The 17,875-nt window shown below is 50.8% G+C and overlaps 2 protein-coding genes across 2 annotated transcripts; one reads left to right on the top strand and one right to left on the bottom strand.

The window, feature by feature from the left end:
• Positions 1 to 3,350: 3,350 nt before the first annotated feature.
• Positions 3,351 to 3,629, top strand: PG998_014509 (uncharacterized protein; the record flags this gene model as incomplete). Its single annotated transcript, XM_066881325.1, has 1 exon — positions 3,351 to 3,629. The coding sequence occupies one exon, from the start codon at positions 3,351 to 3,353 to the stop codon at positions 3,627 to 3,629; it is 279 nt and encodes a 92-aa protein (XP_066723456.1).
• Positions 3,630 to 7,623: 3,994 nt separating this feature from the next.
• On the bottom strand, positions 7,624 to 8,631 carry PG998_014508 (uncharacterized protein; the record flags this gene model as incomplete). The annotated part of the gene is made up of 1 exon (XM_066881324.1): positions 7,624 to 8,631. The coding sequence occupies one exon, from the start codon at positions 8,629 to 8,631 to the stop codon at positions 7,624 to 7,626; it is 1,008 nt and encodes a 335-aa protein (XP_066723455.1).
• Between the last annotated feature and the right edge of the window lie 9,244 nt (positions 8,632 to 17,875).

The following is a 17,875-nucleotide window of genomic DNA, read 5'->3' as shown; positions in this document are numbered from 1 at the left end:
GGCTTCCAACCGCGTGCCGTCAGGAGCATAGGCATCGGCTTGCAAACACGTCCCATCTTCAGTGAAGGCTTTTCCGCAGTCCTCGCTCAAGGTGAGTTCGGGGTGGGATGTGTAGATATGGCATCTTGTTGGCCGTAGAAAGACTTCATTGTCGGCTGCGAGAAGACGCGCAAAGTAAGCGTAGTTTGGACGTTCCTCTGGCAGACGTCCCTCCATTAACGCAGCAAGGACGGGGCTGTTCTGAAACGACTTGGTCTGGCCTCCCTCGTCTACTTTTCCGTTCTTGCCATCCACGTCGTTCTTCCGTGGGAAGAAAAATGTACTGTCAGTCACAATTAGCTATAGGGAGGGGAACGGCAGTCTGTACTACTCATTGGGGATACTGACAGAGGGGCAGTGGTTTGAAGAGTTCTTTCAAAACTTGAATGTGGCTTGAGATTTGCTTCCTCGTTCGGTACTTTCGGTGAGCCGGGCGCCCAGGGCGCTTCTCACGATCCTTACCCACAGGGATTTCCTCTCAGGACCTGGTGGGTCGAGGGTCCAGTGGTATATCCACAAGTATTCGCTTATTAGCATATTCCGACCATACAAGTTATCCTTCGACTTGTACTTCTGCTTGTCCATTATCGGCACGAGGAGGAGTGCTTGTGTCCGAGTTAGTGTTCGCCTCTATATAATTTGCAGATGAGAGGTATTAGCTGATTCGTCTTACCATCAAGGAATGCCCCTTCATGTCCCAGAGGCCAGGTCGGCTCCACGCCTTCCCTTTGCTTCCTAGCTACCATGGTATGATAGTCATGGAAGTATTTCGAGGCGCAGAGAGGGTTCTGGCTGCCTCCTAAGTGACCGGCCGGAGCGTCTCGTGGTAACATCTCGACGGAGCGAAAGCCTAATTGTCAAGATATCTTCTTTCCGGGGAGTTGAATGTGTTGGTTTGACCTGGATTGTACGGAGAGCCAGTAGTACTGTATGGTGCGTCCAATCCCAAAGCAGCGAGTGGTTCGACGTTGGATGTCTGCGAAGTAGGCCAGGAGAGTATTTGATAGTTGTAATGCCTTGAGTCATAGGCTTTCTACCTCGAATGAGAGAGTTAACCAATGTAGTCGCCACTAGTGAGTATCTTTGAAGAATGTCTTTGATAGTCGGCGCTCAAGACAACGGAGCGCTGCTGAACATTCAAGAATTCGAATATGTACCTTGAGTTAGGCCACGAATCCTACGCATCAAAGTGAAATATATATGTTGGATGAATGACAGTGGCAGCCAGGCTTCGTATCTCGAGGCCCAATCGTTAGAAGTGACCAACGCAGCACAGTACAGTACCCAACCTGCCATTTATGTGTTGATCATCTTACGAAGCTACTGATTTCTCGATTAGGAAGTGCTTCTTGGCAGCCGGTCCAGCCATGTTGCGTCTAATTCCACGTCGGCGTGGTCATGGCCCGGTACATACATACCATCCAACCTGCCGTATAACCTTATGCACTGAAGGAACGGCTATCGCAGCGCTTGTACCGCCTACCGACACCCATTAGCATGTTGTTTGCCAGCGGATGTCTGAAACGGACCTAGGTTATAGCCAAGAGTACCGAATGCTTTCAGTATGTACTGTATGTTACTGGATGATTCTCGCTCCATTCGAATCGGCGTACCACGTCGGAAAGGCTGCAATTGGAGACTACGGTCGGTCGGACCAGAATGGTTGTTTCGGCCCCCGCCATCACTTAAGAATTGGAGGGACCCGAAAGTGAGCATCGACCCATCTACGCTAACAGCGGTGGGTTATAGACCTGACCCGCTGGTTGCGCTAGTGCCCTGCTACTCTTCCGACACTGCACTCCAACAGTATGTAGGGCCAACAGGTCTGCAGGCAACTAGGAAGTCGAGACCGGAAACAGCTCGCGAGGATCTTCGAGCTCTCGACGGATGCGGTGAAAGACTACGCTGCTGGATGGTTCAGGCTCTGAGGCGACAGAGCTCTACCAGAACGGTATAAGCGGAGCGGGGGAACATCAGAAAGCAGGCAATAGAGGCTCTTTTGCGAAGTAGCTTATGGTGCATTTGGCCATCTTGCTGTCTTCGCCGGCTCTCTACGGTGTCCTACGAATAGCCTATGGTCCAAAACTGCCTGCAGCTCGGTCTCACTTTTGTTGAGTGCGGTAGTGCTTCCGCCTCTGGGTCTCCTTCCTGGCTTAGACACACAAGCCGTTCAATTAACCAAGTCTTGATCTGGGAAAGAAGTCCAATACTGGTCTAGGAAAGCAGAGTATTGGTCTAGATCCTGCTCCGACTCCCAGGTTGGACATTCATAGTCGACCCACTTTATAGAGTAGTAGAGAGCTCCGCTTCTGCTGTCGTGGTGGCCGATCACCGCGCCCATGTCATGATCCGACCTGCCCTCGATGATGGTGGGCCGCTGCTGGTCTTCCTGCCATACGGCCATAGAGCCGTCTCGTTCGCACACCCAGAGCAAGCTCTCATCTGGTCCATCTACCAGCCAGCGGTCCTGATTATGTGCTAGTACGCCATGGAATACGGCGTTGGGCGTCTGTAGGGTGTAGAGCACCCGCGCTACGATTAGATCTAATGACCAATGTGATCGTATCCCCGAGCCTTTCCAAGCGGATGTAGGGGGTTTGTGTTGCCATATTGTATTATGACCTGACGTGTACCGTGAAAGAACTCGACGGCAAGCCGCGATGTGTGATTTGGATACTGACGACCGTACCGTAGGCAGTAGTGCAAGTTTGTACCGTATCTGTGTGTAGAACCGCCTCGTTATGTATATAGTGTCCACCCTGTTCCGGTTATGGCGTAAGCACATGATTACGCGAGTGCAGCTCTGTGGAGCCTTTATGGCATCCTCAGAACACAGTAGAAGCTCTATGAATCTGACGCGAAAGCGGCCCAGGCAAGAAAGCTCACATGATCCACCAGGGCCGACTCCGAAAAAGCGTCGCGGCCATTACCAGAAATCTCTAGCCTCAGAGGAGCTGCAGGTGTATTGCGTGAAACAGCAAGTCTTGTTCACAGGAACATTCAGCAACGAACCTTTTCACTGACAAAATCCATATCTGGTCGCCGCCCGACCCCATCGTGGATGGGTGTGGTTGTGTTCCTACGTACCATACACTACAGGAAAGCTGCGCGGCGACTACTAAGTACTTCTCTTGTGCCCATCCTATCGATAGTAGCTGAATCAAAGCTTAAGCTGGAACAGATCGTGCTAGCGATAACTTCATAAGTGTACGAGAGGTCCCGGTGCTTGTTCGAGTACAGTGCTCCTTTCACCAGTTCATCCCCATCGAAATCAGTTGCTACTAGCTTTTTGTTTCACCGCGCAGGGAATCATGCCAACCGAAAACCACTCTGGGAGCATGTATAAAGCTCAGAAGCACATGGAAGGGCAACGGCCCGCGTCACCACAGCCACATGGCCGTGGCCGTGGCCGTGACGGACAGGCTAAGGTGGAACACATCTGTCCTGGTTGGTGGGCCTTGGAATGGACACACACGGTGCAGGCGCCAAAGGACAGCTGGATGGCTTTCGATCGTTTGGCCATTGCTATCAAGCCCAAGAAGCACACGAATTCGCGTTCTGCAAGGACAGAGCAAGACAAGAGTTCTTAGCACATACATTCTCAGACGGGAAGATCCCCGTAGCTACTTTGGAAAAGCTTCGAGACGTTTTGCGCTGGCCGAGGGCCGTCGAAGCCAATGAAGGCTTTCGTGAGCTTCCACGGCTCCATAGTTGACATTTCACGGGTTGTCTTCGCAGCCATTGGACGGGACTGTCACGATACACTGTTAAGATCATCGGGTCTATGGGCCATTGACTGAGCGGCGGATACAGTAGAACGACCACCCATAGTAAATGTGAACGAGAACTAGACAGTAGCCATAGACGACGAGGCACGGCCGAAAGCTGTGGGAACACACTGCGCTACAAATTTTCAGTGCGCACGAAGAGCTATCTAGTTCATATCAGCCCACGATATCTTCCTTCGCTTTCTCTCCCTCCCTTAGATCTCTAATAGATTTCGCTAGTCCCCATTCCGGTCTTGCGTAGCTGGTTTTATCCTAATCCCGATGGGTGAGTTAAGTGTCTAAACAGCGCGTCAGTACGCTGCCGCAACCACTGCTCCAAGGCTTGATGTAGGAACCTACACATGTGGGGTATACACGACGGTTCATCAAAAAGAATGGCTGCTGCAAGAATGGGGCTATGTATGTCTCAACTCAGTTGGCTTTGTTCTTCCAACGTGCTGACGGAATATGTTTCTCTGTTCTAATTGCTTCTCAAGAATTAGGTGGTTACTAATGGGGTTCTGCAGGCGTCTGAACTGGACCATCACCCCCCTAGATGGCTTGTAATCTGCTGCTGTTCACTACCTTTCATAATATTGGGCGATGGATCAGCAACACTACACGGAAGCAGGAGGCCGATTGGCATTTCGAAGACGTAAGGTTGGATCTGGAAACATTTTCGACTTTGATCAGGCATGCCGTGTATTCCTTATATAACCGTCCCGGGTGGGCACGTGGAGCTGCGATCTGGAGAATCTGTCAACATGATTATTGCACCAGCCCTGATAAAGCAGGGGAAGCAGACAGGGCAAGATTTCGATGTGGAGAGTACAATGTTGAAGATGGAGGTCACTTGTATGTCTTAACCTTGAAGATCGCCATATAAACAAGGGTATTTTGTACTGATAATCAGTCTTATCCGGCACGATCCCCTGACCATGAGCTTATTGATACATGTGTTGATATCAATTCAGACGCATACTTTGCGCAAATTTGACTACACCATCAATCAAAATAATGTATGCTCAATCTAGCTTTATTGTATATCGTGCAGTACAGTGTGTATAATACGTACAACCAGATCGGGTTTCAACTTGCGTGTATAAGGAGAAGTAGGGTGGATAGAGTAGACAGACTGCCGAAAAGCAGGGAGCAGTTGCGTTGAATTACAAGTACCGTAGCAGGCGAAGCCTCATAGTATTGCAGGATTGAGCATCGTTATACACAGTCGCTTTGCACGATAATTCATTTGCTAATACTGTGACAAGGACAATAAGGGCTTGGATCTGATTCAGTTAGGTGTGGAAGATGTTATGGGAACCTTCTCGCTTCAGAAGCACCGTGAAGTTGCGACCAGGCAAAACAGGCTGACGATCCGCAAGGCCACTGCTGTTTTTGAAGGCGAAAAAACCTTCCATAATGGTGCGCGGCCCTGTCTCGTACCAGTAGGGTCGAAGGCTCGACAGCGAGACACGTTGCTAGTCTATTACTGAGCTGTCGAGCTCGAACCGGTGGGTCGCCGGGTTGAAGTGGGCATTCTTTGGTTGGCACCGGGGAACCCTTCGAGGGTGTAAAATCAGTTCAGTTGGGATGGCGAGCTGTGCGGTAAAGTGGCTGTTATAATATAGAAATCAAGATTGGATGGTGGAGGAAGCGCGTTAAGGGGGTGGCTGCTCTCGTCAGCCACAGGAGAAGGTGGCTGTGCTACATGGGGCCGGGCTTCTAGTTCAATTGCAGGCAGAGCTCCAAACCGCGACACATGCTTGGCTAACCTCTATCCGACGTAACTGAGCAGCCGGGAAACGCGCCAACAACACAGTGTAGCATCCTCTTGATGATCGACAACATGATGGCAATCAGATACGGCATGGCAGCAAGCACAACTGGTGCGGATCAAGTTCCCGACTTGGTCATAGCAGCATGATGACTGATTGCTACCAAAACACAAGTTAAGGCGACCAACGCTTCCGCATAGCAAGAGAGACGACAGCATAGCGATACGGTTGTGACCAAAGGCACACCGTCCTCTGGCTCAGCCCTCCAAGGCACGCCCCCATTTGAGAATACCGTAGGCCACGTTCTGATATGTATGCTCAACCCGTCGTGATTCGCAAGTATGCTTCACCCCAGCCGCAGACATCCACTCAAGCTTTACTTGACTCTGCCTCTTGAGCACCATACAGCATGTCATTTCCACCTTGATTGTACCATCGGTGGCTTCTTCGCCAGGGCTACCGCAGTCAGTGCTAGCGCGCCATCTACGCCTCGATGTAGCTTGAGCTACTAGTGGTTCCCAGCATATGCCACTGTAAGACCCAGAAAGAAACCCACGGCAAATGCCAAAAGAAGCCAGTCCACTGGATCGTTACCCTTGGTTTTTACCGGTGCGGGTTCTTTATTGCCAACTCTGAATTCAAGCTCGCTGACAAACTCGCTGGCATCCTGTATTCTGCAAATCCATTCCTCCAAGTATTCGCAGTCGCAGTCGCAGTCACAGTTGCACTCAGATAGGCTTCCCAGTTCGAGCTCTTTGGCGCATCTCTTGAACTCATAGCCTAAACTGTAACATTGGGTGACCAGATCCATCAGTTCTGGGTGCTCCGAGATGTTGAAGGGATGATTTTGTGCAGGCATAGCTAAAGTGAATTGCAATAGAGTTCAGACAAAACCTTTGTCACAATGGAAGGTCTCGGGGAAATTCAAGACTGGTGAGAATTAGCCAGATAGCTGTAATTTATACCCACGAGGCTTTGTTTCCACGGGATGTGGAGGGCGAAGAGGCGAGCCCCTGTAAGTTCAGCCTGTAGGGCTCCTCTAGCAATCTGTAAGGGAGGCTGCCGCTTGGAAACGTCTTATGGTAGGAACCATTGGCCAACGGCAATGATCCTCCCGAGGCTGGCTGACGACGAGACCATGAGACGGACTCCTGGTTACGTCATTGGCGACATCATCTATACACACCCCCTAAAGGCCTTCTACCACAATAAACAACCGAAATCTTGGAAACCAAACCAAACCTGGAACCCGACCAGCACTGCCTCTCGTCTCGTATGTACAGATTTGAGCCTCAACCTGTTCCACATATTATCCGCCATGTACCAGCCACAGCTCTCCGTCACCATTGCCCAGTAATAGCGCATCTGATCGGCCATGATGGGGAATGATAACCTAATCATCGTCTAGCGTAATGATCTCGATAGGCGCTCTGCATGACACAATCTTGGTAACTGACTGAGGTCGTGCTGGCCGCGGCACCTGCACTGGCCTTATATCAAACCCACTTCCCTCGCCGCCTTCTTCCATATCTGAATCGATGATCGGTTTCCAAGAACCATGTGCAGAGACAGTAATATCTTTGGCAGTAAGCTGCCTTTGCACGGCCAATATCGCTCTGACCTCCGAGAGGAAACCATCAATGCGAAGTACTTGAGGCCGAGCATCTTCGCCGCAGATGGGGCATTTCCATTATCTGTTAACGGCGCCTCCATTGTGACTGGCGGTTTTGTATCTTCCGGCGCTCTGTGACATTTGACACATCCGCCCAGTTCTTAGCGTCTGTAGCTACGCGACTTTGCCAATAATCGGTTGCTCTGATTTCGGATTGTATCAAGCCGACATTACTTGATAGCCTTGATACCTCCTTACGGCCCACTTGGTCCTGCCAATTTAAGCTTCCGTAATCAGTCGAAAGGAGAGCGTGGTCAGGCGAGTGAATACTAGAATTGATTGACGAATTCAGAGGCATCCAAGCAATGGCCGGGTCAATCATTGCTCCAAGGTTATTCAATGGCTCTCGTGCTGTCACCGCCCCATCCCTTCAGGCCGTATGGGAGGGGTCATTGAGTACGAAGCCGAGGTTTGTTTTCGGGCTGACCAAAGCTGATAATTCTTGTTCAGCCGACTCGCGACGCAGAGCTGCTGATGAAGTAGACGCCGGGAGAGGCTTTGGCGAAAGAAATACGTGGTCATTATTCACAATGCCTACCTGCTCTTGCTGACAACTGACGGTATCATCTAGCGGTGGAAAATCCGACCTCAAGTCTAGGGATTCTTGAATGGCTGCTAACGGACTCGCCGCAACGGTTCCTGGCAGTTCAGGAGCCAGCAGCTGTTGAGAGCTGTTGATGGAAAGGTCCTGTGCGCTTTGATGAGAGTTGCCTGAGCCCTCCAGGTTGGAATGGAATGGTGACACTGCTTCTGCGTAGTTTGCGTTGGTGGGCCCGTTGTAGGCATGAATTTCAGCCAACAAGTTCGATGACGCTCGAAGTGCTCCATCGGTCGTGTCACTGATGCCATCCATGCCATCAGGCGACTTGCTCTCGTACGCAGCAGCAAATCCGGGACGCACGTCGGGCTCATAGATAGAGCTTGTGGTCCCACTGGGTCGACGGGTGTAGGACAGTTCTAAGCTAGAGTCGTCCACGTCTTCGCTTTCGCTGCTGTCCCGGATAGACTCAATGTCAACACCCGACTCTTTCCTAGCCTCCCGGTGCTCCGTTGCCCTCATATGCCTGACAGTTACTCGGCGGCTTGGATTGATGGGTAGTCCGTGGCCATCGCAACGTAGGACACGCCACTCGTCTCGGTCTGGTGAATGTTGCACGATCATGTGGTTGTGGCATGCAAGCCTATCGCGGAATTCGTCAGTGAAGTCAATGATATAAAGTTCTGATATTGTCTCTGCCGTCTTTGCCTTTTTTCGATATATGGCCGGGGCTTGCCTGAAGATCTTTTTCGTGATGGTGTTGGCCATGCTTCCGGCGACCATCCGGGGTCGCACAAGCTTCCGTATCTTGGCGATCGTGCCCAGAGCGCGATTCTCCATCCGCGGTCGTTGAATTGAAACGAGGGGAATTGCTTATATAACCTCTATGTGTTGTACCGAGTGGATTGCTTCCGGAAGCATCCTCTAGTAAAGCAGACGGCGGCGAGCTAAGTTGAGACGAAGCGCCCGGGACGTTTTCAAATGACTCGCTATTCGATGTTGGTAAAGGCGAAGATGTAACCGCGCCGAGCTTGCGTTTGTTAGATTCACGGATATGGTAACAAGATAGCATAAGGAAAAGGAGCCAATTGTAATGAGATTGCTTTATTTACCACTTGCCCTAACGAGCGATTCAGAACGGACTTCTTAGCTTCGTAGTCCGTGTGACGTTGCACAAGTTCAGTCTGCAAAGCCTTATACTTGTACAATTCCTAGTACCGCCCCCCTCACGCCCCTATCTAATGTGAGAAGCTCGAAGATACAGAAATGACGTCCCGTGAGCGCTTTTCCTCGTTTTCCGTACGTATGTTGTGTCAAACCCAGCGTTTCTCTGCATTAACAATATATGTATATCATCAAATCGTTGCAAGCCGTGATACTGTACAGTACTACTTAAACCTAATCTGAGTCAACTGTGTTCTGCTTGACACATATTCCATATAATCCTAAGCTGGTTTGGATGATATAGTTGGCCATGGCGATGTGTTCGGAGCCAGGCTGAATAATCAGCCGATCTACTACACTTGGATTCTCTACATCACTGCCTTCCGCAACCCAGTCTATGGATTGGCCTTCTTCATGGTCAGATACTCTGGTGGATACAACCTCGTCCTCGATCGCTAGTACAGTTACAGTATACGCAGAAGGAGCCAAAAAAGACACTACTTTGACGTCCGTCGTTGTTATAACTACAACAGCCGAGCCTCCGCCAGCCCCAACGAACGGTGTTTTTATAACGTTCATCTCCTCGAAAGCGACGAGCTTAGTAAGAGTGAAGAAGGATCCGGCCTGGGCTATGTTCGAGCAGAAACTCGCCGATCACTATGACGACATATGCGCTTGGCCCGCAGCAGCGACTGTTGCTGCACCGGAAGAGTTTGGCTCTAGTGAGGTCCCGTGGCCGCCTGACTTGGAAGCCGGTGAATCGAAGATATGGGGCCACTCTGGGTGCAATTACTACGGCGTGAAGGACGGCGCAGGAAGCTTTTCATGTGACGGTGTTGAAAAGGTTCAATGTGCAGTGGATTCCAATGTCCTTGACCCCAAAGCGACAAAAGTCCTTCGCTGTGTTTACCCACTGATCGAAATTATGCTGGTACCGAAGGTTAGGTGTTTCATAGGGTAGGATGTCAGACATCTATTCAGCAGTATATGAGCCATTCGATATACGACATTATGGGAGAGCGTAATCAACACAATGAGTGTTAGAGTTGCCCTGTTGAGAAATGACCACTTCGGAGCCAGTTTATTACACCATCGACGATCCTATGACCTATGGATCACTTGCAGTTCTTGGCAACTCGCTAGTGTAGACGCTCATCTGAGCGAGGCCTCCATGGGAGAAAGACGATGGATGGTTATGACCAGAAGCAGGCCTCTAAGTCGACCAACAGGAAACCGCCTCGCAATCGGATGTGAATTCACGCAGTCCTCGGTAGCACTCGATGATCGATCTGCCCGGCACATCCAGAAACCATATAAATCCGTCCACCCTTCATCAGATAGAATCCTTCTTTCCTTTCCTTCTTCACTTTCTCAACCACAAGACTCCACAACAATGTGCACCGCCGAAAACATCACCACCAACACTGCTGACAAAGCATACGCCCTACCCATCATGACATGGCCGCAGACAAACGATCAAGCCTATCGGCTAGAGGCAGATCAAAATCCCTCCTGCTTCGACTTTCCCTGTCTTGGTCTATCACTTGAGCTTGAACGGCTAGACGGTGGGAGTACCCGTTCTACTCTCTGCCCATGGACAGAGGATCAGGCAGCGGACATTTCCTCCGACAGGGCCGTTTCCCCTCAAAAACCATTACCATCCGAATGCCTCAATGGCAGCAACTTGGGGCTCACAATATTGGACGACATGCTATACTTCTTGGGGAAAAATCCCGCAGAATGTGGCGACAAGTGGTGTGAGGCCTGGGAAGAGCTCGTGAAGGGTGGGTTTGAGCATGATGGAACGGCGAATGACGATACAGTACAAGCTCCTTCCCTTAGCCCTGCATCACCATACCTCCCATTCTTGGACGGAGCCGACCTGATGAAGGGCTACCTTCGCGCGCAGAACGATCCGGAGGAGTCAGCCTCCGTCGAAGCATCCTTTCCAGGCTATGACGATTGCAAGTTGCCTGGCACTGTGTTTTGCCTGGGCCCCAGAATCAACGAAGCAGTTACTGAAGCAAACTCGGGCGAGGACACACTCGGGGGTGAACTATTCCACTCTTTCCAGCTTCCCCAAGTTCCAGGAGCATCCAATACAGAGTTGGAAACGAGTCTCGATGGAGTATTCGCGGCCAATGATGCACAGACCCTTGTCTCTACGAACAAAAATCCAACGACAGCCTCACCTGGCCCGCCAACACCAGACTCCCCTGTTCCGAGCAGCTTGGAAAAGCCGACAGACGCATCGTTTCTGGTTCCAGTGGGGGATTGTGTGACAGTCACCCAGAGGTCACCTACCGCAGAGACATCCCCAAGTCCGCCAACAAATTATACCAACCATTGGGTAGGCAGTGCCGCGCCACTGGATACCGATGAGGAGAGGCAGCTCAACCCTATCTCAGAAATGCCGAGACGCCCTTGCCTGAAGAGGAAAGCAGCACTGCCGCGCTCAGAAGAACCACCCAAGCGACAGAAGCAACGAGGATTGAATCTTCGTCTCGAACAAGTCACTGTCCATGCCGAAGGCAGTGTGAAGGATCTGACGTGGAACCGGCGTCGCGGTGTATGGATTGACAAGTCAAAGTCTTTCGAGCGGAGGGGCGAGCCCCTTGAATGCTACGTACTGGGAAACTTGACTTGTTGTTCTCTTCGGTTGCGACCAAATGGTGACTGGCTTCCTATAGATGTCTCTTGGGATGATACTGCAGGGGGTTTCATTGGATCGAGTCTCACTAACAAGAAACGGGTCAATCTTGGGAAGGAGGAGTTATCTGTACTGTTCAACGATCCGAATGTCGGGGTGGTTTTCACTAACCAGGGCAGTAGGTGATCAAGTGGAAGATGATCGAGAGCTTCTTACGAAATATACTAGCTTCCTTACTAACTTGGCGCGCTGGCCGTTGATAAACATGTTTCCAGTCCCGAATGAGACCATGGTGATTCGACCGCATCTTCCCCCGCCACTCTCTGCTCACAGGTCTCTACCATGATCCCGTTAGGAAAGAACAGTTAAATAGGGGAGCCCATTCGCTCGCGGGTCTTTAGCCTCGTCTTCAAGGGGTTGACGCGCTGTGCTTGAAGATCGAGTCGGTTATCATCCTTCTTGGGGCCGACTACCTGAGGTATCTGTATCCAACGAAAAGAGGGCGGGTGAATATACAGTAGGAACGTCGGATCAGCATCAATTGTTCCCCCCAAACGTCTCTCCGAGCTCGTGCCCAAGGCCACCAGCACTTTTCGCAGCAAATGGAGCTCAGGAGGAGTCAGAGGTCGAGTGGCGACTGGAAGACGCTTGTTTCCGACACTCGAGGGATGTGGCAGACGATCAATAGACGAAGAGTCTAAGTTACGCCTTTGCGGACCAATCCATCCATCGGCCATGCTCCTAGTAGCCCTAGCCGAATCGGCTAGGGACTCCAGTAGGTCCCGCGCGTGATTCGGAAAGCCATATAGACCCCATATCTGATATTCCCGCGATGCCCCCTCCACCTTATAACTTGCCAAGCTTCAGCGCGCATAGCATATATCGGCTTGTTACGAAGGAGTGTATACCTGGTGACAAGAATCACATGAAGAAAACGGCAGTCGACCGTATTTTGACGAACCCATCAATGCCCAAAGAAATCTATTTGTCTTGCACCAAGAAATAAAGCGCAATCGAGATGCATTTTACCAGGCTCTCCGACGCAGAAATATTATGGAAAGAGAGAATCTGAAGAATGAAAAGCGTCAGCTACTCCAACAGCAAGCTGTGTGGCTTTCTGTCGCTCGTAGCCTTCAATCATACAAGGACTTGATGCTTCAGAAGGACGCTCTTATCGAACGGGCCGTAGAGGCCTATGACCAGAGCATTGACACCAAAGAGTATGAGCGTTCGATTGGAGAAATAGAGTTGAAGCTGTCGGAGCAATAGTATTCACTTGGTTTATGTCTCACAGATGACAAAATCGAGGACGGGAGCATGACTGATGGACGCAGACTACAACCAACATCCAACAAGGATGCCGTGGGCGCCGTGGAATAGCCAGCGGTGCTCATAGTGCCATTAGCTCCTAGCCGCAATTCGTGCTGATCGCCTGTGTCTACCGCATGGAGACCCGCACTCGCTTTCCCAGATTTCAACTTCTCGGCCCAAGATCGCGACTAAGTATTCGATATCGCCAAGCTCGTTTTGGTACTGGGCTAGCTCGGCGCTGTTAACGGCGCGGTAAAATCTGCTGAGAGGGCGGACCTCTAGTTGAGCATCGCTTGCTTCGCATTGTCGAACATTATTCCAGGTGCCGCAGCGTGTAGTGCCGCCAGGTACGACGACTTGGTGCCCGTGTGATCGTTGCGTTGTTATGTTACCGCTAGTATGCTGCTGGCGACTAGAGACCACTGTTGGTTCATACCAGTCGTAGTGTTGCATCTGACCAGTTGTGTTCGATCCTGAGTCACTCGGAACACAAGAGGCTGCTTCTTCTATCGAAGAACATTGGACTGTATCAACAGTCATCGGTAGGTTGGTGTTCAGCCGGCGTTCAATTCGGTGGCTCGCGACTGCTTCAAATGGAGGCGCGAAGGAGCCTGCCCGGAGGTTTCCACGGTCCTCGAATATATATTGCGGGGTATCGAGCCGTATAGAAACCATTTGATAAGCGATATGCTGTGCCCTTCCCCCATCAGATTGATCGCCATCTGATTCTGCGTCGACCTCAACGAATGTATGGTGCGTGGCCGGTTTGTCGCAAATGCTTGGTCACCCGCTCAGGTATCGAGTTACTCTGAAGGCGTTGCAGGGATTTGAATTTTCATACTCATCGGGATACTATGGCTTCCTTAAAAGTACGGTATGTACATACATTATGGACGTGAGGCGTTCTCGCTGTCCGCCTGCGGCGCCATAGCTACTGCCCTACTGCTCACTACTCACGAGTGGTGACTCTTGCCGTCGTCTTCGATGCAGCTCTTCTGGTTCGTACCTGCCAGTATTGTACATCAGTCCTTTGCATCTCCAATAGTCTCACGGGCTGCTTCCGGTCCTGACTACTGTTGGTCGGTCCAAGAGTAGCAATGGCGCACTATCGCGACTAGCGGGCCAGGTCCCTAGAGCACCATCATTAGCGAAGAGTCACTTCACGACTCCGCGTCATTAGAACTAACTGCCTAGTATTCCTGCTGCGCAAGAACTTATCCTGTTCAAGACGCGCCAAAGAAAAGCAGGGCCCGAAATCCATCTTGCCAACATGGGTTCTGGAACCAGATCAGCAGCTGCCCGGTGAGGTTCCTGGCGAAGTCAGCTTCACCCAACTCGAGCTCATCATGTCATCACCATTTCATACCCGCAAGCCAGCAGCCTAGTTATATTTACTGTTCCGCGAGATGCTATTGTAGCTCCATGGACACTCCAGGAATATGCTCCAAGAGGTCAAGCAAGTCGCCCAGAGCCATATGGAATAGCTAGTACAGCCCTGCAAGATCTTTTCCGCTTCCCTGCCGTCTTTCTGCATGCTGTCTGCTAGCGTAGGTTTGATGACAGGTCTGTGCCGTAGCCAGGGAGGGGCCAAACGCTTCCGGGGCTGGTGACGGTTCTGGCGGAGATCCCGCTCCTCTCTTTTCGAAGTTGCCCCACCCCTGATGGCTTGCAGTAGCTTTGCGCGATTTAGGGTTCATCCTAGACCCATGACCTGCTGTCTGTCATAGGATTTGTCACCGGGATCGAGAGGCGGGGAAAGAGGGAGGTTTGAGATATGCAGTGCTGGTTAACGTCTAGCGTCCTGTAACTACGGACCAAGTAGACCAGGAGACCAAGTTTGTCGTTCCATGGTTTATTCTTCATTGTCCCTGTTCAAGGCGCCAAATTCTCTTATCGCGTTTTCCTGGTTCTTTCTACATCGCGCTCTATATAAGCTCATGATAATCACTTGAAGTCATACCCTGTCGCATAACTATCTAGCCGCTTCTCAACTCGATTTCGTCAGTCAGCCTATTGTAGCTCATGGCGCATGCTCCAAGATGGTCCAGCAAGTTACCTTACCGTTTTGGGTAGCAAGACTTCCGTCATGGCCCACACCAAGAAAAACAAGGTTCGGAAGAGCGGCTTATCGCTGCAGAACAAGGCACGGGACCTTGGGATGCGATGGCGGGCCTCCCGCATGTTGTCAGATGGAAAGTATCGGTACCTTGGAGGCCGATGATCCGACCAGGACCACTAAGGGAAATATGTACTGGGACAACCGCGTTGTACCACAGACAGAGAAGTTCAACTAGACACAACCAATCACGCGTCTGACAATTGGTACTGGATTTAAGCGGACCCCTTCGGGATCGTCGATACCATCCAAGCCGCTTAGCAGCCTGGTGTCGCATCGCGCCATGATGGATCTCGATTTCGTACCTCCAGGGCTCTCACCGGACGAAGAGGAAAATCCTGAAGATATGCAACCGGAATTCCCTGGTCGAATTCCAAGTAGTCTGCGCGACTCGTCAATTTCGAGGCTAGCGGCTTGGGCCGGCTGTGCAATGTGGTTGGTCAGAGGCGTCCGGCTTCCGTGAGCAGGTCTGCACCCAGATTCAGGGAGCTTGGCCAAGCAAAGGGGAAAGAGTGGTGAGACCCTTTGATCCCCACAACGTTTCCAACGTAAGGGAATCAAACACTGCCAATTTGCTTCATCCGGGCTGTCATTGTTGTTATTTCGTCGTGTGTGTTATGCCATATAGAATAACACATGAGTAGTTAGTAGAAAATCCCATCATTATCAGAATGAGTTTATTCCGCGACGCCTACTCAATAGTTAGGTATATTGTCTCCACCTCCTTCAACACGATTCCATCAGACTTCTTCCTCCTAGCCAGTATACAAGGACGAGGAAGACCAGCGGCAATATGATTTTGAGGAGCTGCGTCACGGCCATCCCGAGTTTCCTCCTCCACCCCCGCGTCCCTGTTCGATGACCCAAGCTGTCTCATTGACGTATGGCTTGCCGGTAATGAAGATACAGCCTTGTGGTGAGCTTCAGTACTAATCTTGGCAGCAGTCGCTTGATGGCCTCAACAGCCCTTTCGACTTCTCTAGTTGGGAAACCGGTTTTGATCGCAATAGCCCAGTATGTACCTATTGTTGCAGTAACACCGGTCACACAACCTGACTTGTTGCGATCTAGAGTCCCGCACCCTCCCCTGGCATAGGATGTTCGCCAGACGAAGTGATTTTCGCGCAGCCGCCAGTTGTGTTGACGGCAGAGGATCAGTTACGGCAGTTTGAGGAAAAACGACGAATGCAGGATGTAATGGCACGCGATTCGCCATAAAGACTTCGTCCGCTGGCCACGTGTCGTCACATATTGAACACTTTATATCGCAATGATTGAAGGCTTCCATATGTTGGAACCGCGCCCGCTCGGAATCGAAGTAGCGGGAGCAGCTGTCGCACTTGAACGCCGGAGCACGGTGGCTCGTGGAACGGAGATGGTTCTCGCGAGCCTGCCTGCGGAAGGGACTAGGACCGTTTATGAATGGCATCAGTTTATTGTTGGTTCCATTTGCAGGATTGCACTTGGGACCGTACTTTCTTGCATGGCCGGTGAATCAAAAGCTCGAAGATGGCTATGGTACTATTGTTTCGCCTACGTAAGATAACTTCAGCTGTGTCGGTCAACCGGTGGCCGCATCAGTCAGAACTACAATACTCAAGAGCCATCCTAAGCTCTCGGGACAAACGAGCCTGAGGGCGATCGCAAAGAATATAACGGGGGCTTATAATTCTAGATGTATCATACCAGTAACAATTCGTCCTTTTTTCGCAAGAACTCAGACACTTCAATTTTACAAGCGGTGAGATAACGCTTCATTGATATACGTGACGCATAGGAAATGTCGTGTAACTATGTCCTCATACTATTTATTGCCCAATGGGCTACTGACACACAGCCGATGGCGGTCATACCGTGCGGAATGCATGCCATAGTAAAGAAAATCTGAAGCGGGCGTCCGCCACACATACGTCTCATTGACGCGCGGCCCTAGAGAGCTTGGTCTTCAAAGTAGCTTGAGGAAGTACTGATGCGATTTTCATGTGGCTTTCTCTATATAAAATGAATTCGGAAGTTGACATTTCTAGAATAAAACTAAGGGCGCGAATACAGGAGGCACTTTGCCCATATGGAGCGACCAGATGTCAACGTCAGCGTACTTCATATGCGCACACCAGCCCGGCAGTAGCAGGTTTAAGTTTACGAATCCATTGCACAGCAGCGGGATCATGCTTAAGAGCGGGTCAATAGGCGGCAGAGCCCGTAGCCGGTTCTGTATTAATCGAACGACCACGCTAGCCTATAGTAAAATGGCAAACATCAGCGGGGAAGTGTCAGGCCTCCCGCAGGGGGCAATATTACAGAATGTGGCCCTAAGCCCTAAGGCGGGGTTTGAGACGGGCTGGCCCGTAGCTTGATTTAGGGTTGGGTTTATAATAAGCATACTTCGAGAGGGAAGAAAGCGATTAAGTGATAGTCCTTCCACTGGTAAGAGTACCCTGCCCTCTAGGCAGAAAAATATTCAATTGGAGATAAACAAATGGCTATTATGTAGCGGCATTGGTACGGCACAAGATGTGTCTCGAGGATCACATATGTATGAGTTGGTCATTCCCTCCGTTGGTTGCCCTGATGGGAGTCGAGTGCACTTGGCGGTGCGATTGGCAAGCTCACCCCTGAACCCCCTGAAGGGTTAGCAAGGGATGCTCCAATTCAACCATGAATATGCTTGCTCTTCCGCCTTCTTATCTGACATGAATAGTGGGAACAATTTAATTCTGTAGAAAGTGAGACAATGTCTTTCACCTTTTGTAGGAATAAGGGGGTTGTATGCAAATTGGCGCAGTATCCACTGTAGCTATTTCGTGTCCCTGTTAAAAGGCCTGGTAGCTGCAGTACATCGC

The sequence above is a fragment of the Apiospora kogelbergensis genome (genome assembly GCF_038363985.1).
Source record: "Apiospora kogelbergensis strain CBS 113332 chromosome Unknown utg000012l_segment0_segment0, whole genome shotgun sequence".
Lineage (NCBI taxonomy): Eukaryota > Fungi > Ascomycota > Sordariomycetes > Amphisphaeriales > Apiosporaceae > Apiospora > Apiospora kogelbergensis.
Note: the sequence above shows the minus strand (reverse complement) of the source record. Positions and strands in the feature narration are given on the sequence as shown.